This window comes from Lonchura striata, chromosome 2 (genome assembly GCF_046129695.1).
Source record: "Lonchura striata isolate bLonStr1 chromosome 2, bLonStr1.mat, whole genome shotgun sequence".
Classification (NCBI taxonomy): domain Eukaryota; kingdom Metazoa; phylum Chordata; class Aves; order Passeriformes; family Estrildidae; genus Lonchura; species Lonchura striata.
Window position 1 is genome coordinate 114,983,955 of NC_134604.1, and position 20,143 is coordinate 115,004,097.

The following is a 20,143-nucleotide window of genomic DNA, read 5'->3' on the forward strand; positions in this document are numbered from 1 at the left end:
CTTTACCTGGGGCTGGTGGAAGATTCCCTGACTGGCAGGGGGTTGGAACGAGATCTTCAAAGTCCCTCCCAACCCAAATTTTCTATGATTTTGGTAAAATATTCCCTCTTTCACTCTCTTTCTCCCATTTTCTATGATTTTCTTGCCAAGTCTGAACTCCTCTGAGAGTTAAAATCTTGTGAAGTCTCATGACAAAGGAGTGGCTCAAATACTAAAGAGAAATGAGGTTATTTTTCATTCTATATTTCAATTCACATTCCCCCTCAGCCACCATCATTTTGTTTTCATTATTGAAAACATTTTTCATTAAAGCACAGCCACTGTGATGGCAGTGCCCTGTTCTGCACTATGATTTTGCTGAGAACATCTGTAATTTAACTGACCAAAAAAATCCTATTTTTCTCCCAATATAATTTACTCCCAGATGGGAACATGGAATTGCTGTTTAAATCTTGGAGAGTGTCAGGAAAAAAAAAAAAAAAAATCCTTCCCACATTTGCTTTTGCCATCTTTTCTGCACTTTCCTCTGCATTATCAGCTGTGGGTTCTTAATTGGTTCATTATTGCCTCGCAGGGAAATTTCCTGTGCCTGGGCATCACCTCCCCTAAAACACCTGGGGGAGGATGATGGAACACCTCCTCAGCTCGGGCTGCTGGAATAAAGCCTGGAAGTGGGAATAACAAGGTGGAAAAATATCGAGCTGCAAAATATTGAGGGCATTTTTCTCAAGCAAAGCCTCATTTTGGTGTTTTTCTAGCAAGCAGCACCTCCAGGAACACCCAAATGCAGCAGTGCCACTAATGAGGGGGAAAGTGCAGCAGCAGAGCTTGGGCATCAGGTTTCTTTTTAATGATGCCAACCATGCCAGTGGCTCCTTTGTGGGGCGTGGGTTTAATTTAATTGAACAAAATTAACCCAGGAGTCTCAGCGTAATTATCTTTTCAGGGGTTGGGGTCGTTTATGAGGAGCAGGGCTCTGAAGCACTGGGAAAGCCACTGGTGTCTCCTGGCTTTGATTGATGGGGTCAGCATGATGAAAATCCACATTTACAGCTTTTCTGGAGCCTTGCCAGCTTCTCCAGCACTGAACAAGCTGAGGTTGCACAGGGAGTGACTGTGCTGCTTGGGTTCTGTTTTGGTTTTTTTGTAATCACTGATTTGGCTTTTTTTGGTTCTGTTTAGCACCAAATTTATTTTTCATGCAATTTCAAACAACAGCTGAGAGCGTTCGGTTCAAGTTCGTTTTTCAAGTGAATATTAATTTGATAATAAAGGTTTCTCTGTTAAACTTTAACAGGAAGCAATGAAAAAATACACTGAAAATTGTTTTCTAGCCTTTGCTTTTGAAGTATTTTTGTGTACTCACAGCAGTAAATATTCACACACAGAAAGAAATAACTTTATTACTGTATTCTAATGGAAAATTCCCTGCCCATTTCAGGGCCTTGGAACTGCTGGATGAGCTTTAAGGTCCTTCCTAACCCAGACCATTCAGGGATGAATTATTGCTGCATAAAAAAGATGGAGAACATGGAAATTTTAGGACTGAGTATTGCATTATGATTTTTCTGACACGGTGCAATCCATGAGCAAGTGTTTTTCCCATAATACACAAACCAGATAAGAATTTTCTTCAAAGAATTATGGAATGATTTGGGTTGGAAGGAACCTTAAAGCTCATCCAGGGAACTTTCCACTATCCCAGGGTGCTCAAGGTTTTTCAGTGAAGTTCTCTTTAGAGTCTGATGAGAGAAAGTTTGAAAAATTCTGAATTAAGCTTGGATTGGGGTAAAAAATGGAGCTGAGCGAGATCTAGAGCCACACTTATTGTTTAGGGAGCCTTTTGTTGTTTTATCCACTCACAGTTTTTGGGCTGAAAACCACCGTGGGCTGGGTGTTGTCAGCTGGACTCACACAGATCCATCCTCTGCGAAGAATTGAAAATAAAGGGGTGAAAATCTATTCCTGGCTGGCTGGGCCAAATGTGAGTGTTTCAAATGTGCTGGTTGGGATTTGTGAAGTGCTCCAACCAGGGAATTCCAGCCCTACCTTTGTGCTGACAACAGGATTTATGCTGGAGGAAGTTCAGCGCGTTAAGAGCTGGAATTTTCAAAGCTCACAATTCTACTGGTAAGTTCAGAATAAGGCAGAAATGTTCATTATTCTCTTGACTATAAAGAAAACATTTCTGGTGCTGTTATTAAGATGTATTTGTGACTGGCTGGGTTGAAAATCTGCACAGGCTTCCCCCAGAATACTCAGGGAAACACAGGATTTAGGAGTTTCCTTTTCTTATTTGTGGGGAATTAGTTCCTGCTCCATAATTTGTCCCAATTTGCCATGACAAGACCTGTAACCCTGTAATACCTGTCTTTGTAACTATTAATTTGTCATATTGTCCCTTGTCAAGATAAATGGTGGTGGCAACAATCTCCGAACACGGAAATCTATGCTAAATAAATCAAATTTAGGGTTGATTTATTTAGTTTTAAAACTTTCTGGTAATTAATAAATAAGATTTTTTTTCTGTTTGAGTAGGACAGCTGTGTTGTGGTTGTTCAAAATCACCACTCTCTCAACCAAGTCCATTTGTCAGGGGGTTGGGTGGAGAGTTGATGCGAGGTTTCACACGATTTGTCAAAAAAACCCTAAACTAGAATGCATATTTTCTGATAATGATTAAAAAAACCAAAAATCTTGAGTTTATTTTAAGGAGGGGTCAAGGGGAAAAAAAAAAAAAATGTTCTTCATATAAACCTCTGCATATAACACCTCTCATTTCCTTCTGCTGCACACTATAAAATAACAAAAATAAGATCTGGAACTTGGCTTCTCCCTGGCACCAGAGCTGTGTCGGGGACACCGAAGCACGGCAGGGGATGGAGGAGATTTTCCTGGCCACTGGGACTCGTGGAACTCACCAGTTCGTCCCTCACCGCCCTCCAGCTTTGCTCAGTAAATGTCACTGCGTTTCCTCATGCTTTTTTTGGGTTTTTTTGTTTTTTTTTTCCTCTTTTTACCAAATCATTACCGTTTGGCTTCTTAATTAAACACAAAACCCTCCCGTGCTACCGTCACCTGCCGTTGGCGATAATTACAGAAGTCCCAATGTAATGGGGTAGTGCAGATTCCTTGTGGGTTTCTGGAGAAGAAGCCGAGGAGGGGCTTTGGTTTTTGTAAAGAAACGCGTTGACTTCCTCGGAGCTGTAGGAATAATTTTCCGCCACGTGTCCCGTGGCCGTGCAGGGGGACGTTGGGAAAGCTCCGTGCTTGGCCAGCACGTGGTGGTAGTTGAGGAGCACGAAGGGGACTTGGCCCGAGGGTCTCACGTCCATCAGCCGCTCGCCGTCGGCCTCGTGGTCGAGCTTCGCGCTCATCCTCTCGTCCAGCTCCTCCATGCTGCCTGGGTGGTGGCTGATGTGCCCAAATTTGGGGTCTTTGACACAAATCCTCCTGCTCTGCTCGTAGACCGAGGGCACGGGCAGCAGGTGGCTCAGCTGTCCCACGGCTTTGGCCTGGCAGCACTCGGCTTTGGGCAGCAAGGAGCTGGAGAAGGAGCCCTCGCTGATGGCCATTTTTTCCGGCAGGTCTCTGGGGAAAGGCAGCTTGCTTTCCTCTTTGATGAGGTGGGCGGGGGGCTGGATCCTGGCCTCGGCTTTGTTGGGTTTCATGATGGCAGAGTCGTAGAGCTCCTCCTTGTAGCGGCCCGGCACCGGCGCCGTGCAGCTCGGGAAGGGCTCGGCCAGAGCGTCCTGGTTGTACCTCCTGTTGGACAGTGGCACTGCCAGGGGAAGGAAAAGGTGTTAATTACTGACAACGAGCCTCTGCAGTAATTATAACTCGCTGGCACTAACTTGTGAACTTATCTGAACTTATCATCGTTCAATCAGGGGAATTGAACCAAAGAAATGTTAGGAGCTGCAGCCTGAAACCAAAAACCTTCCCTTTAAGTAAGCTCTTCACAGAGATTTAGCTAAAAGCTGGATGACACTGGTGCCTATCAATGATTCCATGATTAACATAATGGAATTGTTTTAATCGTGGAATAATAGCCAGAAATAAACTGGATTTATTCTACCTGTCATTGTGGGAGTGCATTGGGCACTTGTCCTTGCAAGGAGAACATCCAGCTCAGAGGTTGGACTCAGTGATCTCAAAGGTCTTTTCATTCTGCAGAATTCTGTTTGATTCTCTTAATTTCTGGTATTTATTTGGGGTATATTTAATATCTACATAAGAAGGTGACGTGCCATTAATGAAATCTCTTTGTGATACCCAGAGTGGGTCATGGTGGAGGCTTTGCTTTTTCTCTTTGAAAAGGTGACATCAGATATTAAAAACATCTCTTGAAAAGCAACACAAACACCTCTTCAGCAGTGCTGGGTCTCTGCTTTTAAGATGTTGCCATGTAATGAAAGTGGATTATGATAAAAATGCAGGTTACAACCTTGAATGGGGGAGAAAAAATTGGGCGTTTTTAGAGAATTAGAAGCCAGATATTTCACTTTTCAATAGTGTGAACCTAGGATGTCTATTCAGGCTTTTCCTCTAAAATGTATTGGGCAGTCTCTTTTCTCCTCCGTTCCTGCATGGCAACTGAACTCTTGAAGCAATTTGAGTTATTTTTACCATTTTCTGCTTACCTTATGAAGCTTTTCCTTTCTGTACACCCCTATCTACAAGTGGTGAGAGAAAAGGCCCCTGGTTTTCTCCTGTACCATATGAGTAATAATTTTTTTTTGCACTCTTCTATGAACAGTTTGTGAGTTTAACAACACCTCCAAGGCACATTTGAAAGTTTTATGTTAAAGGAAAAATGACACACTGAGAAAATTTCTCAAGTTAGACCCAAACTCTTGTTTTGTGTGAGGTTCACTGGAAGCCCTGGACACTTAAGTGCCTTTTTAAAAAAGGATTTTCTGTTTTTCTAACGATTTTATTAAATGTCTTAAAAGTTGTGGAGTTCCTCTCTATTGGTTGCTGATGTAACCGTGCCCATTAATAATTAAATATTCCCTGTGCTGTAATAGACTGGCAAAGCCTTCATGGATAACAGAGGAAGCAGAAATAGCTCAATTGTACCTTTTTTTTTTCTTTTATGTGCAGAGCTCCATTAATTTCAGAGGGAGTTGCACTACGTAATTAACACCAGAATTTAAACAGGAATCTGGTTCCAATTTCTTCTTCACCCTCCTAGAAACAAGAACCTTTCAAGTTATTCTTTCCCTTTTCTATGTATACATTTTGTCACAAGAAGGAGAAGCTGAAGGAAGCCGAGTTCTCAGCAGCTGGTGAAAAATGGCCCTTGCAGATCACAAATCCAACCAGGGCTCAGCCACGTGCTTGAGAAGGGATTGGGAATTTCACTGGTGTAGTTCAGTGCTCTGGTTTCAACCCCACATTTGGTGTTTTTATTGTGAAGTCAATAGAGATGCTGAGAGCTACTGACATGTAAATAATACGGTTTAATGTTCAGCTGTTCTGGGTTTAAGGTGTCCACAAGAGGGATGGATTTGTCCTCCTGCAGTTTGGAATATTTTCACTTTATGGCTCTTCTTTAATCTCTGAACAAAACTTTGTCCTTCTCCATTTCTAGAGCCCAAGAGAACTTGGGAGAAGCTGAGGCATCACAGCCACCAGCTGGCCTCTGCCTTGTCCCCTTGAATTTTGTAATCTCCAGTCCTGCTGGGCTGAGGGTGAACCACCAGGTTGTAAATCACAGAATCACGGAAAGGTTTGGGTGGGAAGGGGCCTCAAATCCCACCCAGTGCCACCCCTGCCATGGCAGGGACACCTCCCACTGTCCCAGGCTGCTCCAGCCCCAGTGTCCAACCTGGCCTTGGGCACTGCCAGGGATCCAGGGGCAGCCACAGCTGTGCCAGGGCCTCACCACCCTCTGAGCAAAATATTTCTTCCCAATCTCTGATCTGACCCCTGTGGCACTTTAAAACCATTTTCCCTTGTCACTTCCTGCCCCTATAAAAGTCCCTCTCCATCCCTTTTATCCCTTTATCCCTATCCTCCCTTTAAGGCAGAGATAGAGCAGGTCTTAATACAACCCCTGCCCATGAAAAGATATTTTTTCAATTATCTCAGTCTGTGTTTGTCCTTGTCTGAGCCCTAATTTCAAATCACCCAAGGCATGGGCTGGTTGTTCTCCATTATTGTCTCTCCAGAAACAAAGGTGAGACAAAACGTCTCTTTGTCTCATGGGGAATTCCCATTGCAAAATGTCATTTCTTTCTTCCAGTAGTCACTGGATAAATCTGGGAAGTTTTTTCACAGATTTTCTCCGTCTTTTTCCTAATTTCTTGAGTTTTGGCATGACTGGTGGCACAGAACTTCACACAGGTAGCTCAGAAGGGCCAACAGCACCCCTGAAAGACCAGCAGATCCTGTGGTGCCCACAAGGTAAAAAGGAAACTTCTGACTAAAAACACAGTTGCCTTCACTGAAATGATTTTTTTTTTTTTTTTTTTTTGATGACTGGGCCAGCTGGGAAAAAGTGGAAGAAGCTTCAAAACCAGATCCTGAAGCAGAAACATCTGATTTGCAGGCAGTCGTATCTGCTACGTGCTTCTTCAGAGCTTTGATGGCTTGGCACCATCATCCTCCAATCTCTGATCTCTCCAAGAGGAGCTATTTTTCCATGGAGAAAAATGTCTCTGGCCCACGGCGTTTTTGGCAGCTGCTGCCAAATGTGGATGTGATGTGGAATAGCCCTCGCATCCAAGCCGGCTGCCAGATGTCAGATTTGGCTTTGCCTTCTGGATCGAAGCTGATGATGCTAAGCAGATCCTCCCCGCTTTGAAGCTCCCTGCCTGTCAGTTCTCCAGTGAGCCACTGGAAAAAAGCAACACTTGACAACCTAAGGGAGATCAGATCCAAAAAATAAAAGGGAAGGAAAAAAAAAAAGTCGCTTCCAAAAGTTCAGAATTCAGCAAAAATGCAACAGCTCTGCTTGAGGAGGAAACAAGGCTGAAAATCTGGGTGGAAATCCTGTCTATATAGGGGAAGCTCTGTTCTTTCCCCTTTTATCCAGGCCTGAGTTTGGCCATATTTTTTTCCTCAACTCAAAGGAAATATGTATGTATTTCCTTTAAAAAAAAAAAAAAAAGTCTATTTTTTAATACAATTCAAAGTGCTTTTGCAGAGAATTAATTGCAGCAAGCCAACTTTCATCCAATCCCCAATAAATATCCCAAATGAATATCCATCAAAATGCTCAAAAGAGAAGCCACATCTCCCAAGTCAAGCAGCAAAACCTTCAGTGGAAGCAGAACCAGAAATAAAAACCGCTGGAATTGCAGCTCCATTTTCCTCCTGATGAGGAAATGCTGATGTGGGATGAGATTGAAAAATAGCAGCAGTTTCTTGCAGGTTTTTTATTGGGATTTGGGTTTTTTTTTACCCTTTTCTTGCAGATTTAATGGGGATAGGCAGCATCCCCAAAATATTTATCCTTGTCCTCAAAATATGTAGTTTTTTTTGGTGGGGGGTTTGTGGGGTATTGGGGGATTTTGTGTTTTTTTGTTTGCTTGTTTAGGGATTTTTTTTGTCCTTTTTTTTTGTTTTGGTTGGTTGGTTTGTTGATTGGTTTTTGTGGTTTTTTTGTTTCATTTTTGTGTGGTTTTGGGGTTTTTTGTTTGTTTTTTTTTGGGGGGTGGGGGTTTTGTTGGTAGCGGTGGTGGTGGGATTTTTATGTTTATTTTGGTTTGTTTTTCTTCTTGTTTCTTTTTTTTTTTCTTTTTTTTCCCCACAGCACTTTTAGAAAGGAAAAAACCATTTCCTATTTTTGGTCTAAAATTCCACCTTTTCCCCCCACAGTCCACAGGAGTGACCAAAGGAAGCAGCAAATTAGAGGAGCACAAACTAAGGAAAAGGATTTAACCTGCTCTAGGCTGTGAGAGGAGCTTCCCTCTTGCTCATTTTCAGCATAACCAGAGAAAAGTGAAATAAAAATGCTGCTGGCAGTGAGGTGAGGTCCACCATGGGTGAGGTCAAACCATCCTGTGAAGGACAAAACCCCAGGCAGAAATTATTTGTTCCTCTGTGGGAAGCACATTTGATGACTGATTCCATCTTCTGTCTGATGCAGCAAGCTCAGCATTGAATATCTTTGTATTTTAATATATTTATATTTTAATATTCCCTTTGAATCTTGGATATCTGTACCCATAAGTGAATAAATTCTTGATTCTGGTACCCAAGAGCCCTCCTAAAATGGTACCCTGGAGACTACCTAATTTTTTTTTTAATTTATTTTATTTTTTAAAAAAAAAATATTTTAAATAATGCTTTTAATTTATTTTTTATTTAAAATTTTAACTACTGCTTCCTCCATTCCAAGAAAGGAGGTTTACCTCAGTCCTCATCAGTGATTTTTAATTAATGAAAATGATGAATGCAGAGAGATGTGGATGGGATCCAAGGATTTGGTCTGGATTGGAAACTGATAAACTGGAGTGCTGCTTCAAGGAGTTTAAAGGATTTCCTGGGAGCTCTGCAGCAGCTGATCTGAATTCTGCACTTGCTGGTGTTCTCTGACAATTTCAGATACACCTTAAATCACAAAAAACTCCTATATTTAACAAGACTGAATAAACTCAGAGGTGGTTGGTTTTTTGGGTTTTTTGGGGTTTTTCTTTTTGCATATTTTTGTGACAGCTTTTTGTATAATTCTCAGTTACTGAAAGTAAAGCAGGGAAGAGGGGGGAAATCCAGGCCAATCAAGGCTGCTCTTGCTAAAATCAGCAGCAACCTGAAATCTCAGCTCATTGCAAGGCTCATTCATGAAAGCAATTAAATTCAGAGTTGTGTTTGACTTGAAGGGGAAGCTGGGTCAGGGGAGAAATTAATGCTATTAATTGAGTTAAAGATACCTGACACCTTCCCAAAAAAAGCCTGAATTGCCACAGGTTTGTCCAAATATTTTTGTTGCTTCAGCTGATTAACATTGTTCCTTGCCCATCACAGCTGAATTCAGTTTCATTTTGGAGCTGGGGCAGCTGTGAGATGAGGAGTGTTTAAAATGAGAGATAAATCTCTGCCCAAAGCACTGCAATAAACCCTGTTCTGGTTGAACACAGGAGAAATAAATAAGTTGGACAAGAAGATCCCCAGAAGTCCCTTCCAACCCTAATTATTCCCTGATTCTGTGATTAGAGAGTATTTTGAGCATCTTTACGTTTGGTTGTATTATAATTTTTCAAGGTTATTTCTCATAGGTTTCCACCTCGGAGAAGTCAATGCCTTTCCTCCAAGGATTTCTATCCCTGACCATCTGCACAGTGAAATAATGCAGGTGATGGGAGACGTTTTCAAATTCACAATTATTATCAAGTAAAGCAGAATTATCACTCTAAGGTAAAGACATTCAAGGTGGCTTCGTACTGAGAAAGGACAAGCTTTCATTTTTATGGGAATAGATGGTGTTGATTTTAATTTCTATGCTAAAACGATCAAAAATTACTGTGGAGGTGAAGTTTCAATCTGATTTACCTGAGAAATTCTATTTAAATAACTCTAAGAGTGCAAAACATGAGGGTAAACTGTGCCAGTACTGAAGGAGGAGGTATCACTGTGCTGCCCTAAAAGTGATTCTGGTGAGTGCATTTTGGCAACTGAAGCTTTGATAATATTCCCAATCCAGTGCTGATGGAAATGGGAAGAAGGAACATGGGAATACCCTAAATATAATGATTGTTATACTTCACTGCCTTGGATTTTCTGTGCTTCCTAAATGGATGGTCTAGATTTCAGCTTTTCCATTTTTCCAATCCTGTACTGCATTAGTGCATAACTCTAAACTCCTTAGGAAGTGTTTGTGACTGTCTTCACATTTTGGTCAGACAGAACAATCCCTCTAGGCCTGAAATCCAAGGACACCCTACAGCCTCAGGCCCTGAAAAGGATAAAAAGTGAATTGGGAGGGAGCAAAATGATTAATGACTTCATTACCTGCAGCTGTAATTGGAGGATTAACCCCTGATAGGTAAATGGGCCAAATTTATAATTGTGTGAAACACTCGTGACCATTGTCCAGCTTGGGTGAGGCCTCTGGGAGGCTTCTGAGTGCCCCAGGTGTGTCTGTGGAGCCTTTAATAAATACCTGCTGCTCTTATTCTCTTAATCTTGTCTAGCCTCTGTCCTAGGGAGCCACTCCAAGGCACCAAAACCGTTTTCCAAACCGCGAACGCGAATCCACCGCGCGGCCGAGCTTTCTCCCCTGGCTCAGAGCGGCACCCACCTTCATAGCTCTGTGCAAGGTTGTGCCTGATGATGTTCACTGGCTGCTCAGGAAGGTTTTTGGAGGGTGACTGGCCGCTGGGGACCAGGGAGTTGGCGCAGTGCCACTGGCACTCGCCGTTGGTCTGCAGCGCGCCCAGGAAGAACCGCGCCACCTCGCAGGGCGCCCCTTGGGCCTGCCCGAATTTTGCAGGCAGCATTTGCTTCTTGCCACTGAAGACGTGGGAATCCACAGGGAAGTGTCCATAGTGGTAGGAGAAGGGCAGGCTGTAGGGAGGGGCGTACAGGAGCTCGCTGCTCTCTGAATGGAAGGTCTGTTCCTGAAGGGCGGCGGCGCTGGCGGCGGGGCTGGAGCGCCAGCTCCCCGCCTGGCTGCACTCCAGTTTGTCTGCTTGGAACGAGCTGTATTGCTGGGGGAAAGAGGGGGAAAGAGGCTGAAAGGAGGAACTTTTGTAAGGAAGGACACGACATGTCAGACCGGCACCCGGAGCTGGGCCTCGCTGGCTCAAGGGGCGGACTGAGCGGTTTTTGGACTGAGGTGTTTGAAGCTCCGCTCTTCGCGACTTTGCTTCACATGGGAACAAAAAAACTGCCTCGATTTGATAACTTTGGCAGTTCAGTTTTCCAGAATCACAGGATTAATGCTGGAAAAGCCCTCCCAGCTCATCCGGTCCCAGCTGTGCCCGACGCCCTCCTTGTCACCTGCCCAGAGCACTGAGTTCCACATCCAGCCCTACCTTGGGCACCTCCAGGGATGGAGACTCCAAAGATCCCTGGGCAGCTCCTGACAAGGCCTGAGCACCCTTCCCACGGGGAAATTCCTCCTGACATCAAGAACTCCACACACCAACAGAAAATGGCACACATTCTACACCAGCACAGATTTTCACAGCACAATTCCAAGTACAGGAATTTCTGTCCTGTCCGAGTCCAGGATTTTCTTCTTTTTGCCAAGAAAAGTCGTTGTGGTTGAAGTGCTTCGCACACTCCATATCCCAAAGGTTTTACATCACTTGCCAGACCTGGTTTGTGCTACCTGTACTTTCCACCCTGAGGAAAAAAGGTCTAATTTTATCCTGCTTTATGAGGGATTTCCTGGGACAACTCCTGGACAATTCCTGGACAATGCTATAGGCTGTTTTATAGTAAATTCAGTCCTGGATTATCTTTATGCTGTCCCAAGCACTCTGTGAGAACAGCTGGTAATTAAATATTGCTGGAAAATTTACCTGTGGCGGGTACGGTGTTGTTCTGAGTTTTGCCTTCATTTTATTACTTTTGGGTTTTACTATTTTCCTTGTTTCCTGCGAGGTAGGTACTGAGTTTCTGCATGAAAACTGTGACTTGGAAATGGTAACCTGGTCCAGTGACAACTGAAGTTCCTTGTACTCAATATCTCTGCAAAAGAACAGCTCAGTAAATTAAAAACACAGGAAAATCCAAACTAACTCCTGTAAAAATACATGTTAGCATTCACAAGGCTTGAATTTTCACTCTTCTGAGATTTTTCACTGCATCTGGGGATGTCAAGAGGCAGAGAACCTTATGGGGTGACCTCATTCCCATGCCAGTCCATCAAAAAATTCCACTGGGAATCACATAAACACATTTGGATGAAGTGTCCCCTCTCTCTGAGCCTGAGCTGCATCATCTTCCCTCAGCCATCCCCGGCTCCCCGTGGTTTGGAATCATGGAAAGACAGAGATTAATTAATCTGTCTCCTGCTCAGCCAGGAATTGGTCTCTGTCCTGCAGAAAAGAAAAGGAGCAACGTTTCTCCCCTGTCAGCAGTGTGTGCTTGTAAATGAACCACACAAACTGCAAGGTTGGTTTTGATCAAAAAAATCACAGAATACTGAACTTTGGAAGAGACCTTCAAGCTCATCCAGTCCCACCATCACCCAGCATCACCCCAAGGGCCCCATCCAGACTCCTCCTGAATAATTCCAGAGAGAGTGATTCCACCTCCTCCCTGGGCAGCTCATCCCAAGGCCTCACCACTCTTTCAAAGGAAAAAACCCTTCTAATCTCCAATCTGAACCTGTCCTGACAAAATTAAGGCCATTTCCTCTCCTCCTTTCCCTTGGGACACTGCAGCAGAGCCCGACCCCCCATCCCTGCCCCTCCTGGCAGGAGCTGTGCAGGACAATGAGGTCCCCCCGAGCCTCCTCCAGGCTGAGCTCCCCCAGCTCCCTCATGAGATGTTTTCCAGACCCTTCACCATCTCCATTGCCCTTCCCTGGACAAGATGAAGATCTATACAATAATGATAATAATGAACAATGTTTTCCCTCAGCTAAAGAGACGGGGTCGTGCGAACAGAGAAAGCCGCGACACGCGAGCACAGAGCGACGCCGGAAGACACAAGCCAAGGCAGCTCGGTGGATTTAATCATTAATGACTCAATTAGTGATAGCAGGTAATGGTACAAAGTATTTGGACTTACGTAAGGACATAATTGACACTCACTATGCAGTGAGGCCGTGACGAACGGCTGTTGTGCACGATGGTGGCGTAGCTCTGCACCCACACCCAGCCTCCCTGCTTGGACAGCAGCCGGTAGTACTTGGTGGTCACTTGGCCTTTCACCAGCACTGTGAACACAAGGAAAAAAAAAAATTTTTTAAAAATTTCACGTTTTTTGGACCCAAGACCACTTCCTGGAGAGGTTTATTTGCAAGCCAAGCGCTTGTCTCCCTCACGGAATCACAGGATTAATGATGTTGGAAAAAACATTTGAGATTATTGAGTCCAACCTGTGTCCTAACACCCTCCTTCCTCTTCCTCCCAATAAACTGCAAATAACTCCCTGCAAAATTATCGATCCTGCCCCTTCCTATATATCCACAACACTGCATTATTATTTATATAAAATTTGAAGAGTCCTAAGTTTTGTCTTCCTTCTTTTCTGGGTCACTTAGGGTCACATTCTTCACAAACACTGCTTTAAAATCTCTAACTGCAAAAGAAGAATTCAAGGCAGAAAAAGTATTTTGAACTGGACACAATTATTTTGAAAGGAGGTGAGGAAATGGGCTCAAATTGCACCAGGTTGGAGATTGGGACAGAAAATTTCCCTGGCAGAGTGGTCATGCCTTGGGATGAGCTCCCAGGGAGGTTTGGAGTCACTGGAATTGTCCCAGAGGAGTCTGGATGTGGCCTTGGGGACAGGGTTTGAGATGAGGACTGCATGATCCTGAAGGTCTCTTCCAACCCTGAGGATTCTGTGATTTTGAGATTTTTTTTCCAGATTATTTGGAAGCACTTCTCTCATAGTCGGACGGATTATCAGGTATTTTGCGATGTATTTTATTCCGTAATGTTTTTTTATCTCTGTAATCATGAAGGTTGATTTAAAAGGGTAACATTTTAAAACTCTTTGGTTGTGTAGCACCCAAAGAAAGACAAGAACAGAGAAGGGAATCAGATATGTGATAAATTCAGCAGCCAGGTAATCCTCCCTGAGCTATTTTGGATCCTCTGTGAACAAGGATGTGTTGGCAGGAGGCTGGGCTGTAACAGGAGTTGTGCAGCATCTCTAAACATTTAATCCAACCACAAATATTTCTGGTTCGGTGCCAGGCCTTTATCTCAGGATTCACTGGAAGATAATGCCCAGCCTTTGAAGCTGGTTCTTCTCTTGTGTGGCCTTGGATCATTCCTCTGAAAACTCCATCTTCTTACTCTCCTACAGAGCTGTTTATTGTAAATTAGGGAATCATGGACTGAGCTTGTTGCACAAATTCTTTTCAAAAAAGTGGCCAATGGCAGAAATTCCTTTAAATAAATATGATTAAGAAATGGAATCTAAACCTGGTCTCTGTCATTTTAAAACCATTCCCCTTGTTCTGTCACTTTTTGCCCATATAAAAAGTCTGTCTCCCTCCTTCTCATCCATTTCCTTGTGGTACTGAAAGACTCAGTGAGGTCTCTCCAAAACCTGGAGCACATGGGCCACCTCTGGGCTGCTTCCTCTCCTATCCATTGCACATCCCCACATATTTAAACTTTCCTTCAATTCCAGTTTCTCTCTCAAAGAAAATCAGGCTCTTACAGAATTGACAGATCTTTCTGGAAGCGTCAGTTCTTCCATTTTCGGTTGAGGTGCCCGTGTGTTCAGAAGGCAACAAAATGAACACCCAAAAGTCTCTGCAGCTCCAACCTCTGCTCCTGGCACAGGGACAGCACCCAGGGAGCAGCTGGGGCTGGCCCAGGAGGGATTTAGGGTGGATTTTAGGGAAAGGCTCTTCCCCAGAGGTGCTGGCACTGCCCAGGGAATGGGCACGGCCCCGAGGCTGCCAGAGCTGCAGGAGCCTTTGGGCAGCGCTGCCAGGGATGCCCAGGGTGGGATTTTGGGGGGTCTGGGCAGGGCCAGGAGTGGGAGTGGATGATCCCTGTGGGTTTATTCCCACTCAGGATATTCCATCATTCCATGATCCTGCAGGACATCCAAAAACCCACCCTCCATGGTGGCCACCAAGTCACCGCTATTTCGGGTTTCAAATCTCTATTGGGTATCAGCTTTTTTGCCTCATTCTTGCTGGTGTTTCTTCCACCCCTACATTTCTACATTAAATTTTTTATGGAAGGAGAGTGTGCAAGATTAAAATAATAATGAGGTGTGTGTGTGTAATTATGTAAACACACTGAGAAAAATATAAAGATATTTGTATTTTTTAAGTGCAATTTATCACTGCAAGTTGAAAGTCATGGAGTGGCTACTCAAAGATTCTGTTCTAAAAATATTAATAATTGTCTCTGTGCCACAGTTTTACTATTTCTTAGTGTTCTATAATTGTGGGTGGTGCTCTGTAGTTGTGCTGCCCCATCCCTGGCAGTGCCCAAGGCCAGGTTGGACAGGGCTTGGAGCAACCTGGGACAGTGGAAGATGTCCCTGCCACGGCAGGGGGTTGGAATGAGATGATCTTCAAGATCACTTCCCACCCAAACCATTCTGTGCTTTTATGATTTGGCGATTCATTCTAAAATCCAAATGGTCCCGTTCCAGGAAATGATCTTTACATTTCAGCACAGGCCATGTAACAGGTAATTTTTGGAATGTGGTCTGGGCTTTTCAGAACTAGGTCTTTGTGCTGGTTTAATGAGCACGTTTTCCTTGAGTTCCAACTGCTTTGCTACACTCAGTCTTCCCAAAGAGAAATTAATGCTGTCATGGATCACTAACTATAACAAAGTTCTTCCGTGTGCTATGGGACTAGTTTTGGCTTTCCTCCTCTCTCACTGATTTTTTTTTTTTTTTAAATCCCTATTTTAGCTCTGCAGTTAAGACAGTGTTTAAAAAGATGTGAAAACCACTGAGGGCTACAGTGTTCAGCTTTCCTTCCTAATTATATGGATTAACCAGTATTTCTCTGGGGATGGGGGAGGATTCCGTGTCTCCTGATTTTTTAGCAATCTGGGGAAAGTCTGACCTTGGCTGAGGGACAGTAACTGAGACAGTGAGTGAGCTCAGCTTCCATCTGGCTGTGTGCTCAGCTGCCCTGTTTGATGCTGAAGAGGAAACCTCAGGAATGGGAGTGAGGCAAATCCACCACCCAGACAATGTGTGCAGGCTCAGACTTCTTGGTGGCCTCTGCTGCAGCCCAAGGGGGAGGATCCCGTGGCTTTCTCCTCTGGATGTGCCCTCTGGGGGTTCCAGGGCTCTGGCTCACTCCTGGCTTCGCAGGGAAGCTGGGAAAGGCTCTGGGCTGTCAGACAGGACTATTTTCTATTTTAAAAGGCTCCACCAGGCTCCCGGGTGTGTGGCTGGGAGTTCCCAGCCTGCACTGAAGGATACCAGCGCAAGAAATGGATTTCTTGGTTCCACACTGGCAGCAGGTCCTGGTTTAGCTGCCCTGGCATGCCATGGGCACGGCCCCTGGGCAAGGCACGGTGCCCAGCAAACTTCTTCTTTTTCTTTTTTTTTTTTTTTTTTTTTTTTACTTCTTAAATTCTGGTGCTGCTCTGCCACAAGGTTTGAGTGCTGACCCAACACCAGAGACAGTGGAACTGTCTCAAGCTACGTCAGGGAAGGTTTAGGTTGGATATTAGCAAAAAAATTTTCACTGAAAAAATAATAAAATACTGGAATTGTCTTCCTAGGGAGGTGGTGGAATCACCATCTCTGGATGTGTTTTAAAAAAGACTGGACTTGGTGCTATAGTCTAGTTGTGGTGTTAGGGCACAGGTTGGACTTGATGTTCTTAGAGGTCTCTTCCAACCTCATTATTCTGGGATTCTGTGAATTCTGTGATTCTGTGATTCTGTGATTCTGTGATTCTGTGATTCTGCGATTCTGTGATTCTGTATTTTTCTATGAAATAACCCTACAAATGCATAGGGTGACTTCCAGGGAGCAGGAGAAGGGTTTGGTGGAGACACCAGCTGGGCCGAGGCACAGAGACCTGAACCCTGCTCAAGTTCCTGTGGGAAGAGCAGGGATGTTGCAACACATGGAATGCCCAAAATCCCCTCACAATGGCACAGAAAAAGGGATTTCTCTGAGGGCACAAAGGTATTTTGTCTGTACTGGAACTCTGTCCTGTATTTTAGCGTGCAGGATCCTCGGGCAGGGCCTCCTTATTTGTGTGGCCACATTTCAGGGCAAACACTGTGTGTATGAAAGGGGCTCTAGAAATAAATAACACTGCTTCAAACACCACAAGTGTTTTCCTGCAGCTGGAAGCCAATCAAATGTTTCAAGCAGGAAACTCTCTTTGCTGCCAGCACACCTTAGGCAAATATTCACATCTACATTTCCCTCCTAGCCTGATGTTCTTGTTCTGTCCCTCCTAACTTGTTCCCCTCACTGTTTCCTTTGTTTTATTCCTTGTGCTGCCTCACTCTGAGTTCAGCTGCTTCAGGTCTTCAGTTTGGGATTTTTTTTCCTCTTAAAAAAAAGCAAGTGGTTATCCTAGTTTAGGTTTGCCTATATATATTTTTTCCCCTTAATACCCTTATTAGGTGTAAGATGTTTCTCTTTGGATTTCTGCATCAGGTGACACTTCATCATCAGATTGCTTTATAGAATGGTACAACAAACCTGCCAACCTTCCACTGTTCATGTTCCTGAGACATTTGCTGATGGATGCTGGGGGAGCTCTCACAGTGCTCCCCAGAGGGACTTTGTGCACTTCACATCTGGTTTAATAATTCCCATTACTTGGTATTCCAACCATGACCCTGCACTGTTCCCACTGCTGCTCAAGAATTACTCATTATTTTGTGCTTCTTGGGATTTATCTGCTTTCATAAATTCCTATGCATGGCTCGCATTTTTCTTCTGTTTTTAAAGTTTACAGTAATTTATCTTTAATCTACAGAGCTGCTTTTAGTATACTATTTGGCTGAGAGTTTTTTTTTCCTTGTGGAAGGATGTGGTAGGTAATTCAGTGAACATGATTTGTCTCTTCATTTAAAACTCCAGTCGTACATGGATCAAACTGGCAGCCACAGAATTATCCATCCTGCTACTCTAAAGTGGAAAACTGTTTTCCAGAGGTGATTGTGGCTGTGGTGGCATCATCTCTGTGCTGGCTGATGAAGGTATTTCAAACAGTCTGGTGGAAATACTGAATTTATTCTGAACAGGTCAACAGTCACATCCACATGCAGGTGTCACCACCACAGAGAGGGTGTCCCTGACAGGATATTCCATGTGCCCTGGCCGTTCTTTTTTCCAGTTCTCAGCGACCCAGAGTGTTCAATCATGTTTGGTAAATCTGAGCTCACTGTAAAGATCAGCTTTTGCTTCCCCAGGTGTAGCACACCCTGCCACCGGCGGAATTCCGCACTTGCAATTTTGGCTTGGACTTGCCAAACACAGCTACAACCTCCTTGACATCCCAGATCCTCATCAGTAGCACACACTAAGAGAAGAAGGAAGCCTAAAGGAAGGATTTGACTCTGGCTGCTCCCAGCCTACAGGAGCAGTCTGGAAAAAAAATTCCCTGACATTGGTTTTTGGATGTCATCTTTGCCTCGTATGGGTTGCAGCAAACGGAGCCAAATCCAGAGTTCAGCCATTCCCTCAATTTGCTTTTCAAATTAATGTGCTACCGAATGAACTCCTTCCCAGATCCAGATGTTTGAAGATATGATTAGTGACTCTGTTGGAAGATGGGAAATTATTAAATGTGTCATTTTTTTCCTGACAATCCGTTCTCCGAACCTCATCCACATGCTACTAATGAATGTCCCTCCAAGGAGTTCTTGGGATTGCATTCCCCTCAAACACGGGATGATTATTACTAACATATTTCAGAGGAATGCAGAGCTGCTGCATAGTTTTTTTGTTTTAACAGCAGAGGCTAGTGAAGTTCAGATTTTCCCCTCTCATTTTCTTGCTCTTTTGGTTTTCTTTTCCTTCAAGAGATCACCATCCAGAATCAATTCCAAATATTTAAAATAGCCTGGATCCCCTCAGCACAAAAATTGGCCAAATAAGTTGGTTTGGGTGTTGTTTCTTTTTTCTTTTTGGAAGCCCCCAGCATATTGAGCTTTATTTACTCAATTAATGGTTTCCTTAAGTGATAGCCAAGAACTTTTGAAAATCTGTCTCCAGGCAAGATTTGGAAAGGATTTTTTTCTGCTTTCCAGCATGCTGCTTGTTGTCTGCAAAACTTCTCACTGTACTCAATGTATTCCATAAAATCCCAGAATGATTGGGGTCGGAAGGGACCTCAGAACCCCTCCAGTGCCACCATGGCAGGGACACCTCCCACTGTCCCAGGCTGCTCCAGCCCCAATGTCCAACCAGGCCCTGGGCACTGCCAGGGATGCAGGGGCAGCCACAACTGCTCTGGGCACCCTGTGCCAGGGTCTCCCCATCCTCCCAAGGAGGAATTTTTTCCTAATATCTGATCTAAACCTGTAATTTTTCAGTGTGAAGCCATTCCCTGTGTCCTGTCCCTCCATCCCTGGAAATTGTCTCTCTCCAGCTTTCCTGGGGCTCCTCCAGGCCCTGCCAGGCCACCCTGAGCTCAGCCCAAAGCTTCTCCTGTGCAGGTGAACAATCCCAGCTGTGCCAGCCTTTCCTGCCAGCAGAGCTGCTCCATCCCTCTGCTCATCCTGGAGCTTCCATGGACTCCCCCCAGCAGCTCCAGGTCCCTCCTGTGCCTCCAGCCCCGGTACTCACACAGGTGGTGAGCGTATCGCAGGTGGAAAACGTCACAGCCGTGGACGTGGTGGTAGAGGGTTTTTTCTATCAGATCCTGGGGTTCATATCCAGTTAATTCCGTGACCCTGGAAAAGGAAAAAAAAAAAATCTGCAATAAACAAAATCTCCAGGAGTATTCCGTTTCATTGACCCAACATTTGATTGTGCCAACAAATCAGTGCCTGAAAGCTGCGGGATGAAATGTTAGTTTTGGAAACAGAAACCTCACCTTTACAAGAAAAGAAACCCTTTCAGCCCAGCCAAAGCAAGGTGCAGCTTTTCCCTGGTACACCCAGGCAGGAAAAAGAGCTCTTTTACTGATTTCCACCTTGGGCTTTTGCCACTGCCATGCAGGATCCTTTGCACAAGGTTCCACTCGAGGAGCTGCTCATGAAACAACAATAAAACCTCTCTTGTGGGCTGCTGACACATTTTCATTTGCTTTTGCCAAGCTACGAGTGCAGAAGGTGTGTTGGGCCACATGTGATCGTGGCCTGTGAATAAATCCAGGCTGGTGCCTAACAGGAGAAAAAAGCAGGAGCTTATTCCAGCTGAGAATGTGGGAAGACCAGGAGGTGTGAAGACCACAGGGTGAGGAAAGGAAAGCTGAGGCAAGACTTAAAAAAAAAAAAAAAAAATCCCAGAAACAGAAGAATGGAACGAATTCAAAACAGCAGCATCTCTGCAGATGTTAAAGAATCAAATTCAGAGGTCAGGCTTACACTGGGTCAGACCTGAA

At 44.3% G+C, this 20,143-nt stretch overlaps 2 protein-coding genes across 3 annotated transcripts in view; one reads left to right on the forward strand and one right to left on the reverse strand.

The window, feature by feature from the left end:
• HLCS (holocarboxylase synthetase) overlaps window positions 1-20,143 on the forward strand; it is a 144,758-nt gene that overhangs the window by 121,209 nt on the left and 3,406 nt on the right. The window contains exon 12 of one of the 2 annotated variants that reach the window (XR_002465180.3): window positions 6,496-6,552. The exons of the other annotated variant lie outside the window; for it this stretch is intronic. The gene's annotated coding sequence lies outside the window, so the exon portion shown is untranslated. Of the gene's footprint in view, window positions 1-6,495; window positions 6,553-20,143 lie in introns of those variants that run through there. 2 annotated transcript variants of the gene reach the window in all.
• The window catches only part of SIM2 (SIM bHLH transcription factor 2), a 58,421-nt gene continuing 39,186 nt past the window's right edge, over window positions 909-20,143 (reverse strand). Inside the window, exons 7-11 of the mRNA XM_077781706.1 lie at window positions 19,384-19,490; window positions 12,694-12,841; window positions 11,478-11,646; window positions 10,250-10,658; window positions 909-3,781 (exon numbers count right to left, since the gene is read on the reverse strand). Of these exons, the coding sequence (XP_077637832.1) occupies window positions 3,075-3,781; window positions 10,250-10,658; window positions 11,478-11,646; window positions 12,694-12,841; window positions 19,384-19,490 (1,540 nt within the window). The 3' untranslated portion in view covers window positions 909-3,074. The remainder of the gene's footprint in view (window positions 3,782-10,249; window positions 10,659-11,477; window positions 11,647-12,693; window positions 12,842-19,383; window positions 19,491-20,143) is intronic.